The sequence below is a fragment of the Lipotes vexillifer genome, unplaced genomic scaffold (assembly GCF_000442215.2).
Source record: "Lipotes vexillifer unplaced genomic scaffold, Lipotes_vexillifer_v1.1 scaffold1837, whole genome shotgun sequence".
In the NCBI taxonomy this organism is placed as follows: Eukaryota; Metazoa; Chordata; class Mammalia; order Artiodactyla; family Lipotidae; genus Lipotes; species Lipotes vexillifer.
Window position 1 is genome coordinate 220,379 of NW_006773077.1, and position 20,155 is coordinate 240,533.

A 20,155-nucleotide genomic window follows, 5' to 3' on the forward strand; every position below is an offset into this window, starting at 1 on the left:
TTCAAATAGGAAGATTATCGTTGATTATTTGGGAGCAGGGGGAGGTGGGCAAATCACAGGATCCTTAAAAGTGGAAGAAGGAGGCAGAAGAGGGAGACCCACAGAGATGGCAGCATCAGAAGGACTGTACCTGATATTGCTGACTTGAAGATGGAGGAATGGGGCTATGAGCCAAAGAATGTGGACAGACTCTAGAAGCTGGGGAAAAAAAGAAGACAGATTTTCTCCTAGAAGCTCCAGAAAGAATGAAGTTCTGCTGACACTTTTTTTTAATAAATTTATGTATTTTATTTTATTATTTATTTTGGCCTCATTGGATTTCGTTGCTGTGTGTGGGCTTTCTCTAGTTGTGGCAAGTGGGGGCTACTCTTCATTGCGGTGCGTAGGCTTCTCATTGCAGTGGCTTCTCTTGTGGAGCATGGACTCTAGGCGCCTGGGCTTCAGTAGTTGTGGCACACAGGCTCAGTAGTTGTGGTGCACAGGCTCAGTAGTTGTGGCGCACAGGCTCAGTAGTTGTGGCACACAGCCTTAGTTGCTCCTCGGCATGTGGGATCTTCCCAGACCAGAGATCGAACCCGTGTCCCCTGCATTGGCAGACAGATTCTCAACCACTGCGCCACCAAGGAGGTCCCTAAGGAGCAGTTTGTAATTGAAATTAATTTCTTTCATTTCTTCATTTTTAAAATCATACTAACAAAATTTAAATAGGAATTTATAAAATAATTTTTGTTGTATTTTGTATTAAGTTATTTACCATGTGATTCTGTAGGAAATTTTTTTTTTTTAAGGGAGGGCAGCAAGCATGGGTGACAGTTTACAGCTGCATCTTTTTTTTTTTTTTTTTAAGCAGAGGTCTTCTTAGAAGCCCATATGATTTAAATTTATTTATTTATTTATTTATGGCTGTGTTGGGTCTTAATTTCTGTGCGAGGGCTTTCTCTAGTTGTGGCAAGCAGCGGCCACTCTTCATCGCGGTGCGCGGGCCTCTCACTATCGCGGCCTCTCTTGTTGCGGAGCACAGGCTCCAGACGCACAGGCTCAGTAATTGTGGCTCACGGGCCCAGTTGCTCCGCAGCACGTGGGATCTCCCTAGACCAGGGTTCGAACCCGTGTCCCCTGCATTGGCAGGCAGATTTTCAACCACTGCACCACCAGGGAAGCCCTGTAGGAAATTTTTATTTGTAAATATTTGATGCCCTCTGTTACCTGGGCTTTAACTTTTTCCTAAAAGGGAGGCATTTTGGTAGGATGGTGGTCTTTCCCAACTTCAGTTACTAACTACTACTTCAGAGTGAAGCAACTTGGAGGCTCACAGGCTGGTGGGACTTGTAGGGAATATGTGAGTCTGGGGGATATACTGGGATCCAAATGAAAATAAGAGGCAAAAACCTATGGCAGTTATCAAAACTTTTGAGTTCTCAAGAAGAACTGTGCCCCAGAGGGGAAGCTTAGTTCCAGTGCATCATGGAGCTTGCTTCCACTGTTTTGATGTTGAATGCCATTCATGGTACTCTAGCAGTTTGATCTGAGCTCCAAAGATGAGGCAAGCCATGAATTGGCAAAGGAAGATAATTCATTTAAAGGAACTCCAGCAGCCAGAGAGGATGAACAAGGATTACATCTAGAAGAAGTGACTTCAGTGAAATAGAATTATTCGAAGAGATAGATGACAATTTTAACAAGTAAAACAAAACAGAATGTTCCAGTAATCCCACTCCTGGGCATATATCTGGAGAAAACTCTTAATTCGAAAAGATACATGCATGCACTCCAGTGTGCATAGCAACACTATTTATAATAGCCAAGACATGGAAGCAACATAAATGTCTATTGACAGATGATTGGATAAAGATGTGGTGTGTCTGTATGTATGTGTGTGTGCGTGTGTACACACACACACACACACACACACACACACACACAGTGGAATATTACTTAGCCGTAAAAAAGAATGAAATAATGCCATTTGCAGCAACATGAATGGACCTAGAGATTATCATACTAAGTGAAGTAAGACAGAGAAAGACAAATATCATATGATATCACTTACATGTGGAATCTAAAAAAGTGATACAAATGAACTTACTTACAAAACAGAAACAGACTCACAGACGTAGAAAACAAACTTATGGTTACCGAAGGAGAAAGGGGAGGGAAGGGATAAATTAGGAGTTTGAGATTAGCAGATACGAACTACTATATATCTAACGGCAAGGTCTTACTATATAGCACAGGGAACTATATTCAATATCCTGTAACAAACTCTAATGGAAAAGAATCTGAAAAAGTATATATATATCAAGTTTTATGAATCACTTTTCTATTCACCAGAAACACAACATTGTAAATCAACTATACTTCAATTAAAAAAAAACAGAAAACAAAAACTAAATTATCCTGAGATTCTCAAGAGAAACAGGGTGACATGCTTCTAATTATAGCATGAAAGAATTAAAAAGTGAGGGGAAAAACTTTTCTATATATTAATTTAAGGAGAGAATGATTACTGTTGAGACTCAGATTCATGGTTTGGAACATTAAGTGGAAGAGTATATCAAAACAGAGAAAAAATATAAAGAAGGAGAAGGAGCAAATGGAGGAGATGCAACAACTAAAGGTATAATAGAGGAGAATTTCTCTGATTTAAAGAAGGATTGAAAGAACCAACTGAGTTCTGGACCAGAGTGTTAATTTAAGCATGTAGGGAGACAAAGAACAAGCTGCTTACAAAGGAAAAATAATCAGATATGTGCTGGACTACTCAGTGTGACACTGGAAACTAGAAGGTAGTAAAATAACATCTACAGATTACCAAGAAAAGAATTGTCTATACCTAGCTGAAATATCATTCACTTGTTATGGTGAAAGCAAGGTACTTGCAGATGTGCAGGAATTCAGATCCTCCATCTGGGAAAGTTAAAGGATTCTCACCAAATAATTCTCAACAGAGAATTTAAGGGGCAGAAGAAGAGAGAAAACAGTAGTGAGCAAATGAATCTCACAGTGTATTTAATTAAATCTAAATGGTTAATGATAGAGTGACTGTATTTCAGCATACTTCTTTGTCCTCTTCATTTTCTGAAAGTTTGCAGCTGATGGAAAAGCTTGATTTGACTCAGGTTCTGTCCCTTTGGCAAGACCATAAATGATGTTCTGTTCTTCTAATGGGGGGCATATACTTTCTGATTATCTTTTTGTAAAGATAACAGCCATTAATACTCAATTCTGGATCCATTAATTCATTGAGAGTTGCAAAATGCTATATTCTATCATTTTTCATTTATAGCTAGAACACATATAAAGATGCTTCCCTTTATCTTTTTGGTTACTCAGTGATACAGTTCACATAGGGAAGGCAAGATAAATGTTTGCTCCCCCCCCCTTTATCAGCTTACAAGGTAATTAATTGGTTCTTTATCATCTTTTGGGGAGGATAAATTCAGTAATATGTGATAGATTTCAATTCACTGCAATTATTTTTTTTTTCCGCTGCAATTATTATCTTTATTGAAGCTCAGATTATCTCATCTTTAGCCAGTGGGAGCAAAGATGGTTCCTGAGTCCTTTTGACATGACAGTGATACTTTTTTTTTTTTTTTTGGTACGCGGGCCTCTCACTGTTGGCGGCCCCTCCCGTTGCGGAGCACAGGCTCCGGACGCGCAGGCTCAGCGGCCATGGCTCACGGGCCGAGCCCGCTCCGCGTCACGTGGGATCTTCCCGGACCGGGGCACGAACCCGTGTCCCCCGCATCGGCAGGCAGACTCTCAACCACTGCGCCACCAGGGAAGCCCAACAGTGATACTTTTTGACTGGTAAAGAAAGGGACAATGTTTTTTTTTGTTTCGTTTTGCTTCGCTTTTCTGAAAACCTTAGAATGTTGTCTGAGCTTTTGAGAAGGTGGATTTTAGGGATCCATTTGTTTTCTAGGATATTTGGTACTTAGCATGATCTGTGATATAATTTTTAAGCTGGTATTCCTTGTAATTTATGTTATTTGCAAAGAATAATGGTTTTATTTTTTAGTATGTGTAGAGACTCAAAAGGAATCAACATTTCCCAGCAGCAGGTATAGAGGCATATTGTTAAAATGGTTTATTCAATCATTTAATATTTGAATATCTAATCTGTACCAGTCTCCACAATAGGAGCTCTAGGAAATTCAAACAATTATGAAACCTGCTTTTTTTATTTAAAATTTCAGTAAAATAAGTTCCAAGGATTGATTTTAAACTTAATTTATTTTTTCTTTCAGATCTGTCACGAAATCGCCTCTCAGAAATTCCCATAGAAGCATGTCACTTCGTTTCTCTTGAGAATCTCAATTTATACCAAAATTGTATTCGGTATATACCAGAGGCAATTCTAAACTTGCAAGCTCTAACGTTCTTAAATATTAGGTAAGGATTTTTTCTTTTTAATTTTTAGTTTTGTGTGATCTTATCAGTTTTCCTCTTCCCTTTCACTAAAATTTACATTATCTGGGGAATTCCGTGGTGGTCCAGTGGTTAGGACTCCATGCTTCCACTGCAGAGGGCACGGGTTCAATCCCTGGTCGGGAAACTAAGCTCCCACATGCCACGTGGCCAAAAACTAAAAATAATAATTAAAAACAAATTTACATTGTCTGTTTATATCAGTAATATCTCGACATATTCTTAGACTAAATTAGCAGCATTTTCTGTATCCCTCTAGTTTCTCCCTTTATCTTTGTCTTTGTAATAATTAACTAACTCTAAGAGCCATTAGCCTAATAGACTTGGAGTAGTCTTGTAGCAGTGGTTTTCTGATTACATTTTCAAATAAGCTTCATCAAATGAGAATAGTACATCTGAAATTACTTTGGTTTTTGTGATTACGTATTTTTGTGTACTAAGTTCTGAATATATAAATGCATTTATTCAACTCACCTACTCCATTTTTTCACATTTTACAAGAATTCTTTTGTTATTTTATTTCATTATAAAAGTTATAAATGTTGACTGGAGAAGATAAACAAATGTAGAAAAGTAAAGGAAATTCATCAAAATGTTGTGTCTGAGTTATATAATTATAGGTGAACTTTTACTTTTTTGTAGGCTTTTAGTCAAATTTTTAAATGAGATTTTCCCCTTCTCATTAAATATGCTTTGGAAATACTTTTATATGTAATCATTTTAATGTACAGTTTATATATTTCTAAAACTCATTTTCCCTCTCAGATATTTATTCTCTCAGTTTTTTCCCCATGATCAAAGTAGCACTGGTAGACAGTTTTGTATGTGAATGTCTAATTATTAGATTTTAAAAGTTTTAAAGGCTTATGGTCTGTGTTAGTAAAATCATCAAAGATCTTGAAAAGGGGGGGGCAGTTGTTACTAAGGATTAAGATGTTAAATCTGCATAAGTAAAATTTTAACTTATTTTTATCCTAATGATAGATGTGTTTTTACTTTCAGTTCTGATTTGTACATTTTTGTATAAATAAAAATTCCTTACCTATCCCTCAGTTAATATGATATATTTGAAATCACAATCTGTCCCTTATTTCCCATAGAATTATATTTGGGTTGTTTATGTACATTTGGTTATAATAATGTAATGATGAGGGAAGTAAATTACAAACACTTTTAATATAACTCTTTGGAAGGAAGAAGAGAGGATGTTAGTTATCTATCCTATTTTAAAATCATTTTTTCCTATATAAATTTAAGTTTAATAAAATAATAATATGTTTTGTTTATATGGCACTTCATTATTTACAAAGTAGTCTTATGGTGCAAAAGTCCTGTAAGCCCTGTGATTTGCAGATGAGGAATCTGTGTAAGATACAGATAAATTAAATTCTGTGCCTAAAAACACAAAAGCTGACAAGTGAGGAAATGAAGACTCAAACTCAAGTCTAATATCCTGTTTGGTCCTTGCAAGACTTACCTTTGTTAGTGTACTTAGTATAGAATGAGAAAGACGGAAGTTTTTTTCCTTGAGTGGTGGGCTCTGACTTTTCTCTTTTTCTGCTTACCCATTTAGTCGAAACCAGCTGTCAACATTGCCAGTACACTTGTGTGATTTACCATTGAAAGTCTTAATTGCTAGTAATAACAAATTGGTCTCACTTCCAGAAGAAATTGGACATCTCAGACATTTAACAGAACTTGTAAGTTAATATTTCATTTTTTGATTGTTTTATATGTGTGTGTGTGTGTATACACACACACACACACACTCTTGTGTTTTTGAGTTATTTTCAAGTACTGATAATGAAGTTTTACTGATTGATGAGCTCTCAAGTGCTTCAGCACAGAATTAGGAAAGAACTGAAAGTACAAGTCTAACCAAAGTCTAATCAGGTTCTAATCAATAGTAAGTGATTTCTATGTTATTAAACTTTTGAGACATAATTTAATAAAGGGTTTGAATTTTTTAAATTAAATCTTGTTAATAGCATCAGTATTCTGATTTTTGGTTAGTGCCTATAGGGAATGGGCAGTACAAAGGTCAGGTTTACTTTTTTTACCTTATAGGCTATCTTTAGAACCTAGCTCCCACTCTGAAGTGAGCTGTTCTTTATATTTTCTAAGAAGCTTAACCTTCACCTACCACTTCTTGTTATTCTTGAGTGCTTTTGTTCTGGGCATGGGAATAAGACTTTTCTTATTTAATCACCACAATAACATTATGAATTGTTATCATCTTATTATAGCTGAAGAAACTAGCACTCAGGATAGGTTAAGTAATTTGCCAAAGGTTCCAAAGGTTCCATAACTGAAGTAGAATTTGAAACCAGTCTACCTTAACTCCAGAACCCATGATTCCTATTTCTGAAATGATCAAATACAATTATGTCCATTAAGATTTGGGAGTATAATTCCATGTAGGTTTATTAACAAAGATGTATGTACATTGTAAACGAAAAATAAATACAGTTGGCCTTCTGTTTTTGTAGGTTCTGCATCTGTGGATTCAACCAACGGTGAATCAAAAATATTTTTTTAAAAAATTTCCTGGGAATTCCATGGTGGTCCAGTGGTTAGGACTCTGCACTTCCACTGCCAAGGGTGTGGGTTCGATCTCTGGTCGGGGAACTGAGATCCCACAAGTCATGCATCATAGCCAAAAATAAGAAATAAAATTAAAAAAAAATTTTTTCCAGAAATCTCTAAAAAGGAAAATTTGAATTTGCTGTGTGTGACAATTATTTACACAGTGTTTACGTTGTATCAGGTATTATAAGTAATCTAGAGATGGTTGAAAGCATACAGGAGGATATATGTAGGTTATACGCAAATTATGCACCATTTTGTATGATACTCGAGCATCCATGGATTTTGGTATCCTCAGAGCCAATCCCTTGCAGATACTGAGGGACAACTGACTGTACACTTAAAGTCTAATTGGACCAGATGTTGGGTCACTTTTTTTTTTCAGGTAGATTATGAATATAAAAGGTCACATATAAGAACTCACAAATATATTAAATTTAGAGTCTAGATACTAGACCACGATTTAAACTTTCTGTTTCTAGTTATTGAATCCTAAATGCTTAAGGGATAGATATGTCTCACAGAAGGTGCTTCTAGCTTTCTACGAAAGAAGTGAGTTGATACTTCAGTCATAAAAAACAGCTTGTGGCAGAGTAAAAATTAATAATCGTAATGCTCCTGATTCCCTCATGGGTCTTTCTACAGCATCCTTATTGCTTCTTTTCCTTTTTTTTCTCCTTCATTTTTTTTTAGTGAAAGTAAACTGCTGTCTTTCAACGTACATATTTTCTGAGAGCGATATTATAGATTGCTATTCCCTTCTGGCTCAGACTCAATCTTCCTATCCTTTCGACTTCTTTATATATATATATATTTTTTTGGCTGCGTTGGGTCTTTGTTGCTGCACACAGGCTTTCTCTAGTTGCAGCAAGCAGGGGCTTCATTGCGGTGCAGTCTCTTGTGGAGCATGGGCTCTAGGCATGCGCGCTTCAGTAGTTGTGGCTTGCAGGCTCTAGAGCACAGGCTCAGTAGTTGTGGTGCATGGGCTTAGTTGCTTCGTGGCATGTGGGATCTTCCTGGACCAGGGTTCGAACCTATGTCCCCTCTATTGGCAGGCAGATTCTTAACCAGGGATCCCTTGACTTCTTTTAGAACCCTTTTAGCTTTGATACCTAGAGCACTGGGCTAAGAAGTCTAGCTTCTGATTCTACTTCAATCATGAATGGGTAGGAAAGGTAAAAATAGTATTATTTCTTTCTGAGAATACTTTGGGAAAATTTAAAAATAATGTCTGAAGCTTATTGAAGTTTTTTGTAAGCAGTCTTTTCTAATAACAAGTCTCAGTATTTTCTTTTTATTTATATATTGGAGGAATTTTAAGTGTTACTGTGGCATCTTAGAGCTTTTATTAACCTAGATAGCTTCTTGTTGCTATGCATGGGTTTACAAATTCTGGCTGGTCTCAGAATTATGGAATCCTGAAATTATCAGTCTTGGAACCTTGTAGTCAGTCTCTTTTCAGAACTAGTGGAATCAAGCTATTTGCCAAGATACCAGAAGGCCTACCTAATATATGTATTAGAATCAGGTTGATGAGCTGCTAATAGAATAGTATCTACTTTTTCCATAGCCTTTGAGTTATGTGTACTTTATTATTTTTCCCTCATGTTCAGTTTGATAAAGAATGATTTGAGTCATCTTCAGTGCATTTTTATTTTATATTCTTGAATAGTTGAACTTCTATTTTTGAGAATGGGATTTCCTTTCAAATAATTTTATCATTATAATTTTTATCATAGTTTTGTTTTTTCTTCTAGTTTCTTTAGAATAATATAAAATAAAAATATTGTCCTAAAGATCTGTTTTAATACCTTTTTTTTAACCTTTTCACCAACATTTTCATTTGATCTGATATTCTAGGCCTCCTGTCCACATCTTAAGTCATTTAATTTTAGTTCTGCTCACAAAGTTAATGTAGATCTATATACAGTGTACGGAGTCAGTCAAAAGCCTATACATTTAAAAAATTAAATGCTATTGCAAACTATGGGATTATTCTTGGACACAGAATCATAGTATTTTTTACAACAAGAGGGGTATTATCTTGTCCAACCTCATTTTACAGATAGTTTAAAGCATGCAAGTTTGTAATATTAGTACAGTTCTTTACTTTGTATCTTTTTGAAATAGGATGTGAGCTGCAATGAAATTCAAACAGTCCCTTCCCAAATTGGTAATTTGGAGGCCTTGCGAGACCTTAATGTAAGAAGAAATCACTTAGTACGTTTGCCTGAAGGTAAGAAATTGTGAAACAGTTTTTTTTGTTCTGTTTTGTTTCTTGCCTTTTTATTTTAAAGATCTCTCAGACTGATGGGCACTTCAAAAATGTATAAAAGTTAGAGCCAGTATTTGAAATGTAATGGTTTCTTTAATATGTGCTGTCTGTTCCGTTGTGGATTTTAAAAGCTAGACTCTTCAGTGAAAAGCTCCAATAACTATTTAACAGTGATTGTAATTTTAGATCCTGTTAACTGATATAATCAATAACTCAGGGTAAGATCACTGGAAATTTCAGTTGGCATAACTACTTAGGAGAAACATAACATGTTTTTGATAAGGGGATAGTTTAGTATAATGAAAACATTGCTGCAATTATCACTGACTGACTTAAAATGGACTTGATTTGAATTTAATAATTTTATCCTTCACTGGAGATGTTCAGATAGAGGCTAAATAACTGTGTGGAGGTGATGTGTAAAATGAATAATAATGAATGGAGTGAGAGACTGCACTAGGAGACTGGTTGTCTTAGGCTGACTATAAGTTCTGGTACATGTATTTGAATGATAAAAATGATTAAACAAATTAATTAGGTATAATTGATCAATCGTTCAAAAATATAAATTCATGAAAGAGAAAGCTACAAGAGAAAGTGAAAATGGTGAAAATCATTATTTTATTAAATTAGAATATATATTTCTTTAATTTTATTATGTAAAATTTAATATCTAAATGAGAGCAATGAATCACCCAACTACATCAGTCATTAGCTCATGGAAGTTCTTGTTTCAGCTCTACTCCCATCCTCTTTCTCTTGCTCTGTCCTCTAGATTAACTTGAAACAACTTACAAAAATTCATCTATAAACATTTCAGAATGTTTGTCTCAAAGATAAGGAATCTTTAGAAGATGTTTTCGTGACAATGATTATCTAGGTTTTTCTACAAAATGCAACTTTTAATGTACAGTAAATAATGAATTAACTAATGTTGCTTTTGCTTCCTTGTAGAATCCAGATGTTTATACCAATTTGATCCTGTATGATACTGAGTTCTAATATACTAGTGTGTGTAGCTTTGACATTTTTTGATCCCGAGTAAGCATCTCACAAAGTGACTTTTCCATTCCACTTTTATACATTTACTACAACCATACTACCCAAAATCCTGCATATCTTTCCCCTCAGTAGGCTTGTCCAGTAACCTTTATACCTTTTATCTTCAGAGCCTTCCTCATTTCCTCCTGGTTCTGCCTTCTACCACCCCAGCAGCGGGAATGCAGGCCATTAGCAGGACCGACCAAAATCATGACTGACATATAACTCAAAATTTCTATCAGGATTACCCCTCTACTCAGGCCCCACCTACTGTGGTTGATCTTTAAAGGCTTACTAATGCAATAATACTGACTTAATATGAAATTAAATAATCAAAACAATCGGGGTTTTGGTGAAAATGAAAATCTGGGATTTCAGATGATGATTGTAGTCTGATAGTTTTATCATCTAATTTATTTCTCTATCTTATTTTAAATGCATATTACCAAGAAAATTGTCACACAGATAGTTTCAAATGTTTTTTTGTAGACTTATCTTGTAATCTCAGCATACTCAGTTAAACTGAGATGGCAGGAAAGCTTCATCCAACACCTATACAAGTTAGTGTGGAAGTTCATGCTCCTTGGTGATCTCTAACATATTACAGTTTGGTAGATAAAGATATTACATCTTTTGTTATATTGTCATTTTGATTTTAAATTAATTTTAATCAAATATATTATTCCAAAAGTCAAATAGTAATAAAAAGCTTAAAATAAATAATAGCATTCTCCTGCCTCAGTCATTCCTCTCTCCAGTTTCAATGGCCAGAAGCATATACCTTCAAGTCCTTTGACTCTTTCCACTACTGTTTGCTGACACATTTCTAAATGATCTGCTTTTACAGCTATTGCTGGATTTATCAACTTTGACATCTTGTTTTTATTGTTGTTTTTCTAGAGTTAGTAAGTCCTTTTTAAAAAAATTTGCCTAGCTTTTTATGTACCTGTGGCTAATTCCTCCCTCTTTTTCCAGCAGCCTTATTAGTCAAACCAATCAGATTATGTATCTTTCTTTTTTTCCCCTGAATATCTCCTTCATTGAACCTTTTTTCTTTCTCTTCCAGTATGAACTGGTTGTTCTCTGTTATTTTCTGCCTAGCTTTTCTTCTTTGCTGAACTCTTATTCCTCTTATTCCTGGACTTCATGTCTTCTTTCTTACTTTTTTTTTTTAATTTCAGCTTTATTGAGGTATAACTGACAAATAATTCCTCTTTCTTACTTTACTCCCTTGTTTTGCTAGAAGGGCATCTTCTAGTAGTTTCCTGAGAACATGTCATAGGAAAACATTTTTTGAGATTTCACTTGAAAAGAAATATCTCTATTCTGTGCTCACCGTTGATTAATAATTTGGTTATAAATTCTAGGTTGAAAATTATTTTGTCAAATGATTTTCAAGTCTTTTTTCGCTTTTAGCTTTCAATTTTAAAAATTAATGGTTGAGGGACTTCCCTGGCAGTCCAGGGGTTAAGACTTAACACTGCAGGAGGCATGGGTTCAGTCCCTGGTCGGGACACTAAGATCCCACATGCTGCATGGCACGGCCAAAAAAAAAAAAAAATTTAATGGTGGAAAATTTGATGCCATTCCTAATTCCAGTCCATTGTTTGTTACCAGTTTTTTCCTCTGGAATATTTTAAGGTCTTCCCTTTTTTTTCCTTACCACTCTGAAGTTTTATGATGATGTGCCATAGTATGAGTTGTTTTAATTCAATAAACAGATACTTGGTGGGCTTCTATCTAAACCAGAGATTCACATCCTTCGTTTAGATTGATCCTTCTATCTAAACCAGAGATTCACATCCTTCGTTCTAAACCAGAGATTCACATCCTTCGATTCACATCCTTCGATATAAGATATAAGAAATTGTCTTATATCTCTTTTTTGATAATGTCCTGTCTTCTGATTTCTCTGTTTTCTCTTTCTAGAGTTTTTGTGAATTAGATATTGGACTCCTTTAATTGATCCTATGGTTTTCTTATCGTTTTTATTGTCCATTTCTTCATCATTTTGTTTAACCAGGTGGTAAACAGTTCCAACTGTTTATACTCTAACCATTCTTCTGAATTTTTAATTTCTGCCATCTTATTTTTCATCTCTAAGAACCCTTGTTTTTCTCTGATTTTTTAAAAAAACATTCCTTTCTTGTTTCAGTAATTTAGTATTTTATCTCTCTGAAATTAGAGACATTAATTCTAGTTTTTAAAAGTTTTCTTTTATTTCCTATATATTACCTATTTTTTCAGAGCTCTTTTTTTAGATTGGCTTGCGTGTTTTGATTTCTGTCTTACATGTTGGAGGCTCTTCTAAATGTCTGTGGATCGTGTACTGTCTGTATAGAGCTAATTAGAAATTCCAAGTATACTGAGCAGGAATTGTATAATAGTAGTTAAGCAGTAAGCTGGATATTTTATTCGGGGAAACTCCCTATCAGTATCTAAAGGCCTTTTATATGGGACAATATAGTTTCCCCAGAGAAAGATGTTTTCCTTCTTCTACAGTGTTGTGTATGTTCCTAACTACTGCCAGTCAGGAGCTGGGGATGGGGTAAGGTTGGGGAGGAAAGTGCTATGGTCTTGTGGTCACGTTTGTAGACTTTTACTTAAATCCTCCGTTTTCAGCAGGGAACTCAACCTGACTTTCCATTGTGCCTGCGGTCCTTGAGTTCAGAGCCTTTCAATTCAGCTCCTGTCATGATTGGAAAGGAGTAGTTACCTAGCTGCATGAGTTGGGATTGAAGAGCTAGGCATCTAACCTGTTCTTTATACAGATTATCATGTAATCCTTGTGTTATTCACACCTTTCTGTGGTATCAGACCTAGTTTCTAAGACTTTCTGTTGTTCCATAAGGGGTCAAACAGTTTGCTTTTCATTAATATTACCATCCCTAAGCAACTAGATTTCATTTTACGCCACTTTGCTGTATATCAGTTAATCACTAAGAAAGAATGGAGGTGAATATTTACGTTAAATCCATTATATTTAGCTAGAAGCTTCTGAAAAAAGTTGTCTAGGTTTGAAATATCATTAACTGTTTATTTCCACCTTATCCCCCTGCAGAGCTAGCAGAGTTGCCTTTGATACGGTTAGACTTTTCCTGCAATAAAATTACAACAATCCCTGTTTGTTATCGGAATCTCAGGCACCTACAGATGATCACCCTAGATAATAATCCACTACAATCTCCTCCTGCACAGGTAAACCATAGTTGACTTGAAGTATGTTATGAACTTTTCTGACAAAAGATGAAGTTTAAAAGTTATATGTATTTATCTTTTTTTTAGAAACTAAGTTCTTTTAAAATAAATTCACAACTTATATGTATTCTTTAGAAGCCTTGAATAAATGGAATGGAAGATAGGTAATATTCCAAAAATGTTTTTCCTTTCACTAAATTGACTTCTTTTTAATTTGAAGGAGTCTTCCTTAAAGTTTTTTTCTAATAAAATTTGAGTTATTTCTTTCTAGTAAAACTTAAATGTAGACAATGTAAATGCTAAAGACAAAATGCTCAGCTTACAGAACTAAAGATCATCAATGTATCTCTCATGACCATTGTTTTTGTACTTTACTATTTTCTAAAATCTTAAGTTCCTCGTTTAGTCATTTTGGTCATTTGTTTATCAGTGACTGAAATGAAACTACTTAATAAAGTTATTATAAGGTAGCTTTACAAATAGATCCTAGACATTCTATAGTCTAAAAAGTGTTGATCACCTTATATTTTTCACTGTAGCTTTCCTTACTCTGCAATTAATTGATGGTCTTGTACAAGCCTCTGTATGGCAACTGTTAAACTTTATGAGTAAACTTCATAACTATAGAAAGGCCTCATAATCCTAAAGAATTTGTGTGTTGGCTGTGGGACAGAAGTCAGTAGGTAGCAACAGAAGTGTATATAACTTTTTTAATCATTTCCTGCTTTTCTCTCTTACAGGAAGTAGGATTGAAAATGTAATTGTGCATGATTGTTGGATTCCTAAAAACAAAAGTTACCAATATAATCCATGGGGAGCAATGCTTTAAATCCCTGACTATGCCTAACCAATCAATATAAGTTTACTTGGTATTCTAACTGTTTATAATCATAAATTATTTATTTTATATGTTACTGAAACTTATTAGGGACTAGAAAACAAAAACCTACATTTATATCACTTAAACGCCTAAAGTAACATGATACAATGTTATAATCAGTACATTTTTAAATATTACTGTATATACTTGATAGAAATGCCTTCTATTTCCAGTATACATTAAGTAAAAATGTATTTTTATTTTAAAATGCAAGGGGACACATATATTTCAGATGAGTAATAATTTGGTTGTATTTATATGTTACTTTGTTTAGATATGTATAAAAGGCAAAATCCACATATTTAAATACCTGAACATACAGGCTTGTAAGATTGCTCCAGATCTGCCAGATTATGATAGAAGACCCATGGGTTTTGGCTCCTGGTGAGTATGTTGTATTCTTTTATTATTATATTCCATCTCACAGAGAATCAAATAAACTGAACCTTTAAATTTACCTGACTCTTTGTTTGACCAAAGGGAAATATCCTATTCTGACACAATTTTTCTCAGAATGCTTATATTAAGTAAAAGTTGATTACATAGATGTGACAAAGTGTAGTCCTAAGTCAGGGTTTCTCAACCTCAGCACTGTTGATATTTTGAACTAGATAATTCTTTGTGGTGAGGAGCTGTCCTATACATTGGAAGGTGTTTAACAGCATCCCTGGCATCTGTAGCATCTTCCAAAGTGACAAACAAAACTGTCTCCAGTAATTGCCAAATATCCTCTGAGGGGTCCCCAGTTGAAAACTACTGGTCTAAGTGACTTGAAAACTAACTTTGGCTCTCCTGTTAACTAGCTCTGTGACTTAAGGCAAGTCATTCAAACTTTTTGGGCTTCATTTTTCCCAGAGGGAGTGAAGGGGTTGGATTTGATGACCATTAATGTCACTTCACGATCTTCTAAGTCTGTGAATCCCTCAGCTACATATAACACCTGACTTTTACAAAGTTACTTTTTGGCATTCCCAACCAATGGAACAATCTTAAGTAGCAGGAATTAAATTCAGAAAGCCTTTTAACAGGCAAAATTGATGTCTCAGTGAAGGTGCAGTAATATTCATAGACTTTACTCAAAAGAGAACGCTTTAGGCCTTCTCTTGGAACTTTTCACATTTACGTAAAAGCACAGTCCTAACCTTCTCAGTGTCCTAGTCTAAAACAGGTTAACAAGCTTCTATTTTGGTAGAGTTTCTAAAAGCAGGCATTAAAAATACAAAAATAATTTGAAGGAAAAAAAACTGTAAAAAGCAGATGCATAGGGAATTCCCTGGTGGTCCAGTAGTTAGGACTCCTCACTTCTAGTGCAGGGGGCCTGGGTTCGATCCCTGGTCAGGGAACTAAGATCCCACAAGCTGTGTGGCGCAGCCAAAAAAACCCCCAAAAAACAAAAAAGCAGATGCATATTCAAAAATTCAAGTTAGTGATAAACTCTGAAAGGGAGGAAGATTCTGTGTGAATGAGGCATAAGGGGGCTTTTCATTGGAGTGGCTTCTCTTGTTGCACAGCAGGTGCTCTAGGCGCACAGGCTTCAGTAGTTGCAGTGCACGGGCTCAGCCACAACTGGAGAAAGCCCACGCACAGCAACAAAGACCCAACACAGCCGATAGATAGATAGATAGATAGATAGATAAACCCTTTTAACTCTGAGAGGACTGAAAGCACATATGTGGTGTTAAGGAGGACATAAAAGGTTTTGCCAGATGGTAGGGATTAGGTCTTACACACAATGTGCTAATCTGGACCTCTCTTAGAGGAAGGATTTTGGCAGTGGGGGTGGATATGAGGAGACCCAGACCACTAATACCAAGAATTTAAAATTTTCTCCATTATCTCCTTTTCATTTCTTTTTCCTCCTACCTCAGTTCATTGCTTATAATATGTAACTCTTGTTTCTTATTTATAGAAGAAAGTTTTGTTTTTCCTATTTAAATATTTCTAAAAGTTTCTTCTCCTGTACTCTTAAAAAAGATGTACAACAAATAAAAGTAGGTTTTCTTTTATATATACACTAATTTATTTTCTCCCTTGGAGTTAGTAATCCTTGGGAAGGAAAAGTATTCCTCTCCTGAAATAGCAGAGTAGGAACATTAAACTGCTACTGTTGCCTTTGAGGTTTGTGTGTAAGATATGAATAGTGATTACTGGGTATGTGTATATGAGGGTATGCCTGAAGAAACCAAGGAGGAAGCATCATTACCTGTATGAACAGTGAACTTTGGTTGAGGGCTGCAGTGCTAATTGCAGAACCTATTTCTCTCTGTGACTCTATCCTTAGTTTTGAAGACTAATTAGTCTTGGCCTAAATTTTTTTTAAATATAGCAACTTCATTATTTTTCTTTAAAAAGAAAATCAAGAAATCCTGGGAAGAGACTTGTGTGTATTTGCTAAGAGATACAGGAAGGCTTGAGTCAATAGAGAAACCTTTCCTAAACGGGAAGTCTAAATAGCATAAACATGTCATGTTTCTCCAAAGGAATTAGTAATTATAGATCTAATATATTCCATTCCCTATAATAATCCCTAATTATGCTCCCTAGGTTAATCTGTCTTCTGCATTTTCCATTTTTTCCAGAGTTATGTTACTTTATATATATATATATATATATATATATATATATATATATATATATAAATAAAACAAAAATATTTCCTTCAACTCCTCATGCACCAGCAAATGAGACATCATACTTTCATGTCTTTCTCAATAAGGTACAGATTAGTAAGATTGCATTGTAGTTAGCAGTGCATTTATTCAAAATGCAGTCATGGAGTCAGAAGGCCTTAGTTCTAGCTCTGGATCTCTGTACTATTAGGCAGTTCACTTAACCTCTCTGAACCTTGGTTTCTTCAATGTGATCTTTACCCTGTTTATATTTCTAACAGTAGTTGTGAGGATCAAATGACCTGTGTTTGAAAGTGCTTTGCTGACCATAAAGCCCTATATGAATATTAGGCATTAGAGTTATTAGCTGTCTACTGTGATCTTGGACAAATTTAGTCTAAGAGTCCTGTTTTGCTGAAGAGAATTTTTATTAATCCTGTAGCTCTTCAGGTATTCAGTACAAGTTACTGCTGTGGTAATTTCAGTCCTTAGTTGCAACTTTCTAACTACTTTATTGTGTAGCATAAAAACAACACACAGTTTTTCTTAAACCATTTTATAAAGGTCACAAATGTTTTTACTCATTTTCAGATGTAAATGTTTCCAACTCCTTTAGCAATTTACACTGTTGTGATAACTTTCTTATTTTATACAATGGCACACATTTTTTAAAATAGTGATCTAAAGTGAACTATGCTTTTTTGCTGTGATGATTTTAAGCAGCTTTATTTTATAGACTAAATATATTTATTTATGATGACGTGGCAGTGAGCCAAAACTAAGGAACGACCAAGCCACTGGTAAGAAAAGTCCTGCCTCTGTAACCCCGGTAGTGGAATTAATTCTCTACAACAAGCCTGAGCTTGTGAAAGCAGTGGCCATCCTTTATTCATATTTATATTCTAAGCAGCTGGAAAACTGCCTGGCATTCAATAAATGTTTGGTGAACTAAACTCAAATGAAGCAGATTTAGTGACTCTCTCTTAAGGACACATTCTTCACAGAATGATAACTTTTATTTAATGCTTTGTGCAGGTCCTTAGCTTATATTTTCTCAAGTAATCTTTATAGCAACTGTGTGAGATAGGTGTTGTTAATCTTTTTTTTTTTAATAAACTTATGAGAAAATAGAGGTTGAAATAGGTAAAACAGGTTAATTAAAGTCACATAGCTAAGAAATGATGGTGCCAAGTTATCAGTCCAGATCTGTTAAATTATTTGAAAAAAGCCATATTTTAAACTCCTTACTGCACTATACTGATTCACAGTTCATCTCCCTGCCACACAGAGTAACATAAGCATTTGAATCCATTTTATGCTAGGTAGCTTACTAAAGAGACTGGACTTTCTAACAGGACATAGCTGGAGCCTGGCTGGCACAACTCTTCCTGGCCTCACAAAGGCCATATTTATACATAGGGTGACCATCTGTCCTAGTTTACCTGTGACTAAGGAGTTTTCTGGGACATAGGACTTTAGTGCTAAAACCAGGAAAATCCTGAACAAACCTGGAGAGTTGGTTAACCTATGTCTCACTTTAATCTTATCAGTCTAATCTCTGAGACAGAGCAAATATGTGGAGAAGCTAAAGGTAACTGAATAAAGAGGATAAAATAATAGCTTAAGGCAAAGATTCTATTCTCTTTATGTTGCCCACTTATAAAATAGCACAGTAAAATTAGGCTTACCTTGATTGGTCACTTCACAGAAAATACATTATATAAAACAGTATCCTCTAGAAATCTGAAAATCTTTACTTGAAAATTTTACATAATATTAAAAAGTACTGTTCAGTAAATCCTGAAATACATGTATTTCTTTTGGTATCTGCAGATAAGAATTCTTTAAGTATGGCTTAAATATATATTTCATCAGAAAGCTTTTAAAATTAGGTACCTTGGTCTGACTTTGCTGTGATAAAACACACACAGTACCTGTCCTTAAGATCTGGACTCTAAAACAGGCATAAAAGCAGACATGTCATGTAGACAGTACACATAAAACATTTTATTTAAATGCTAACAATTGGGAGATCTAGATGAAGGGCAAATAGATATCATTGTATTACTCTCCCAACTCTTGTGTCGATATGAATGTTTTCAAGATAAGAAGTTGGGGGAAATTCAGTACGTTTTTTTGGAGAGAAATAATTTTAGAATTATACTGAGACACTTATTTTGCTAAATGATCTTTGTAGTGGAGGGTAGGAAAATGAGTTAGATAGCTGGAAAATACCTATATTTTTGGATCTTTATAATCAGAGCATGTTAAGCACATTGGACAAATAGGTCTGTATATTACTAAATACATACAAAGTAAGATCTTTATCAGTAAAAATAAATGACAAGTTATAAAAATGTCTTACATTCACATAGGGTTTTTGTTTCTGTTCTTTTATTTTTACTTAACACCTTTCACTTTCTGTGAAGGCATATGAGTAAGAATGTTTAACCTCATTTTACAAAGGTTAAGCGACTTCTTTGAGCTAATAGTTGGTTGGATTATCTGTGAAATCCAAATACATTGCTCTTTCCCGTACCTTAGGTTCTGATTCATTGTGACAGCATGACACAATAATTTTTTTTAAGTTATGTACACAAACTATGTAAGAATACATGGAATACAAAATCGATACCAGAAGAACACTACATATTTTAAATTTGTACCATTGAAAGTTGTTTCCAACCTAGGCAGTCTTACTAAATGAAATGCTAATAGACCAATTTTTAACGGAGTCTTTATCATGTTTTAGACTTCAAATTAAGCTAACTTTTAAAACTATGTTTAAAAACAAGTAAAAACTAAAGCTATAAACAAGTTAAAACTAAAGCTATAAAACTTTTAGAGGAAAATATGGAAGAATATCTTTGTGACTTGGGGTGGGCAAGGACACAGAAACCAATAACCATTAAAAAAAATGATAAACTAAATTTAATGAAAATTAAATACATCTATTTACAAAAAGAAAATATTAAGAAAACAAATAGGCAAACCACAGACTGGGGGAAAATATTTACAAAATACATATATGACAAAAGACTTCTATCCAGGATATCTAAAGAATACCTGCTTATACTTAATGTTAGAAAGACAAACAACCCAGATCTGAGAGAAGATGGCAGAAGAGTAAGA

General features: G+C 34.7%; 1 protein-coding gene across 1 annotated transcript in view; it reads left to right on the forward strand.

Annotated features, from left to right (window-relative positions):
• Positions 1-20,155, forward strand: part of LOC103069784 (leucine-rich repeat and calponin homology domain-containing protein 3) — a gene marked incomplete at its 3' end in the record, with an annotated part of 67,641 nt that overhangs the window by 38,337 nt on the left and 9,149 nt on the right. The window contains exons 2-6 of the mRNA XM_007448012.1: positions 4,254-4,398; positions 6,008-6,134; positions 9,151-9,256; positions 13,398-13,534; positions 14,689-14,798. Coding sequence (XP_007448074.1) covers positions 4,254-4,398; positions 6,008-6,134; positions 9,151-9,256; positions 13,398-13,534; positions 14,689-14,798 — 625 coding nt within the window. The remainder of the gene's footprint in view (positions 1-4,253; positions 4,399-6,007; positions 6,135-9,150; positions 9,257-13,397; positions 13,535-14,688; positions 14,799-20,155) is intronic.